We start from the raw sequence: 2856 nt of genomic DNA, 5'->3' as shown, positions 1-2856 counted from the left end.
TGTTGTGCTAAAAGGAGACTCAAGCATAAGGGACGTGCTCCAATGAAGTTATATCAAGTTGGTGCACCAATGGAAAAAGTAGCCATTGACATTGCTGGTCCATTCCTCCGAACTCGTGCTGGAAACAGGTACATTTGTGTGGTGATGGATTATTTCACCAAGTGGCCTGAGGCATATGCAATACCAAATCGGGAAGCTACAACTGTAGCTTCGGTTATTAGTGATTTCTTCTTCAGATTTGTTATGCCACACGAACTCTATTCAGATCAAGGCCATAACTTTGAATCAGCTGCAAGTTGTTGGGCATACGAAAGACGAGGACAACACCACTTCACCCACAGTCTGATGGGATGGTAGGAAAGTACAACTGGACATTGGGACAGGAATTGTCAAAGTTTTGTAATAGCCGTCAAGATGACTGGGATGTCTTACTCCCTCCACTGTTGATGGCCTATAGGACAGCAGAGCATAAAACCACTGGTTACACTCCAGCAGAGTTGATGTTTGGTCGGGAACTTCGGTTGCCAGTGGATCTATTAACAGGAAGCCCACCTTATGAAGAGTTGCCTGAAAATGTGTCAGAGTTTGTGAAAGTGTTATCGGAAAGGATGGATGATATTCACCATCAAGTGCATTCAAACTTGAAAACGTCTGCTGATTCAATGAAGCTATCTTATGATAAGAGATCTACTGAAGTCAGCTTTAAACCAGGAGACAAGGTGTGGTTGTATAATCCCTGGAAGACCAAAGGGAAGTCTCCTAAGTTGTCTTCTCCATGGTAAGGCCCATATGACATAGTGGATCGTCTCTCAGTCGTGACTTTCTGGATAAAATGTGGTCGGCGAGGTAAGTCAAAAGTGGTGCATTCATCAGGCTTTGGCGTTATCATGGTCCAGGACATTTCAATTGGGACGATGTGAACAACAGGACAAATGATGCTGCTGAAGACGTGCCACCTGAAAAAGCCACTGTCGAAGAAGAAACTCTACTCAGTTTTGAGAATGGAAATGGTGAAGCTCTTGATGAAGTTACTACCACTGATGTGACTGTTACTGATGATAGGACATTTCCTGATGAAGCAGATGAACTCCACGTGAAGACCATTCCCAGTTTGCCCCTGAAGAAGAAAGGTCCACCTTTCGAAAGCACTTGGGTTATAGGGTTTTTATTAATTTTTATCAAGACTTCTTAAACTACATGTTTTTCTAACATCATGAATAGCTACACCTGTTAGGTCTTCTTCCCTCTTGAAGTACCTCTTCAACAGACTGACATGATAGACCTTAGTCATCCCATTAACTTTCACTTTATAACTCATTCTGTTGAACACTTCCTGTACTGTGAAATGTCATTTCCACTTCCAGATAAGTTTGTTATTGTTTGTAGGTTGCAGAACTAACACCTTTATTTCAACTTTGAAATGTTGACCACTGGTCTTGTTGTTATAGAAGTTATTCTGACTGTCTTTGGGTTTGGCTTCCCCACTAAAACTGTTTTGATAGGTCTGGTTAAATTCTCCTTTCTGGTTCTCTGTTAATAATAGTTTCCACAAATATTTATTTTATCATAATATTAATACTAATAGTACTTGTATCCTTATTTCTTTGTTATGTAATACATGTTTATACTTTCATTCATTAATCATTACCACAACTCCTTAGAATACCCATATCAACACATCTTATTTATATGACTAAAGTGATTATATAGACTATTTCTTTTATATTTATCTTTGATATTAATTCAGTACAGAATACTATATGATTTATAAATGTGTAATTCATACATAATGAACATTTCTGATATAATTTCCATTTATTCTATATATAGTTATCACTCAACAATAATCCCAACACAGAATATTGAATTATAATTTTCTTTCCAGATAAAAATAAAAATTGTTGATGATTAAACAAACAGTCTACATTATTATGTCTTCATATATCATCAAACAATAATTTTTTCATTGTCATATCAATGTATCATAACATATAATTCATATCATTAAACTCAACACAATCAACTAGAAAGAAAGATAGAAAATAAATTCTTTCCCCGCTGATTTTTCCAAGCCCATTCCCTTGGCTGTGGTTTCGCTAGATAGTAGATACGGACAGTGGGAATCTCGTTAATCCATTCATGTGCATCAGTAATTAGATGATGAGGCATTTGGCTATCGATATTTATTACTACCCAGTTTTACATGCGGGTAGACACTACCGACAGATGTCATACACAGCTTAATCATTATGGAATGAGATTCCTCAATCCAGCTAGCTTGGGCAGCAGACCAGGAGAAGATCACCGGAAAAAGAGACGAATTAGGGTGCAAGCCTTGTTAGATATGTTTCATTGCTTGGCCTCCACAGCAGGTCCAAAGTGTAGAGGATTGCTCGCCTACACAAGAACTCTTCGAAGTACTTTGATCTGATATCTAGATCGGCGAGCACCTCCGTGTTTTCGGGAAACACCACGGAGGTAGCCCCAGTAAGTTTTTCTATCTGTGGAGCCAGCCATTCATATCTCTCCACTTTGGAAGCGAAAGCTTCTTGAAGTGAGTTGTTCGAAAGTTCGTAGCGAACCGTTACGTCAACAACCACTGCTTTATCATGATGGTGGAAGATTAGATTGGGCTGCCGATGTTCACCATTGCTCGTAACCAAGGTAGGTTCTTGCAGAACCTTCCAGCCTTTATGACTGGCCTCAGCGATCAAGTGCTCACAAATCTTGTTGTGTTGCCATATCCTCATGGACTTCAATTTTGGGCATTGAGTGCTAAGATGGCATAGGGTCTCCCTCATTGCAGTGCAACCCCGACATTTGGCAGAGTCTTCGTTGTTGGAGAGGTTGCCTCTG

The 2856-nt window shown here is 39.5% G+C and overlaps 1 protein-coding gene across 1 annotated transcript in view; it reads right to left on the bottom strand.

The window, feature by feature from the left end:
• The window catches only part of LOC106468089 (origin recognition complex subunit 2-like), a 104437-nt gene that overhangs the window by 100838 nt on the left and 743 nt on the right, over positions 1 to 2856 (bottom strand). Inside the window, exon 2 of the mRNA XM_013928492.2 lies at positions 2402 to 2853. Within this exon, the coding sequence (XP_013783946.2) occupies positions 2402 to 2853 (452 nt within the window). The remainder of the gene's footprint in view (positions 1 to 2401; positions 2854 to 2856) is intronic.

Source organism: Limulus polyphemus, unplaced genomic scaffold (assembly GCF_000517525.1).
Source record: "Limulus polyphemus unplaced genomic scaffold, Limulus_polyphemus-2.1.2 Scaffold2867, whole genome shotgun sequence".
In the NCBI taxonomy this organism is placed as follows: Eukaryota; Metazoa; Arthropoda; class Merostomata; order Xiphosura; family Limulidae; genus Limulus; species Limulus polyphemus.
Note: the sequence above shows the minus strand (reverse complement) of the source record. Positions and strands in the feature narration are given on the sequence as shown.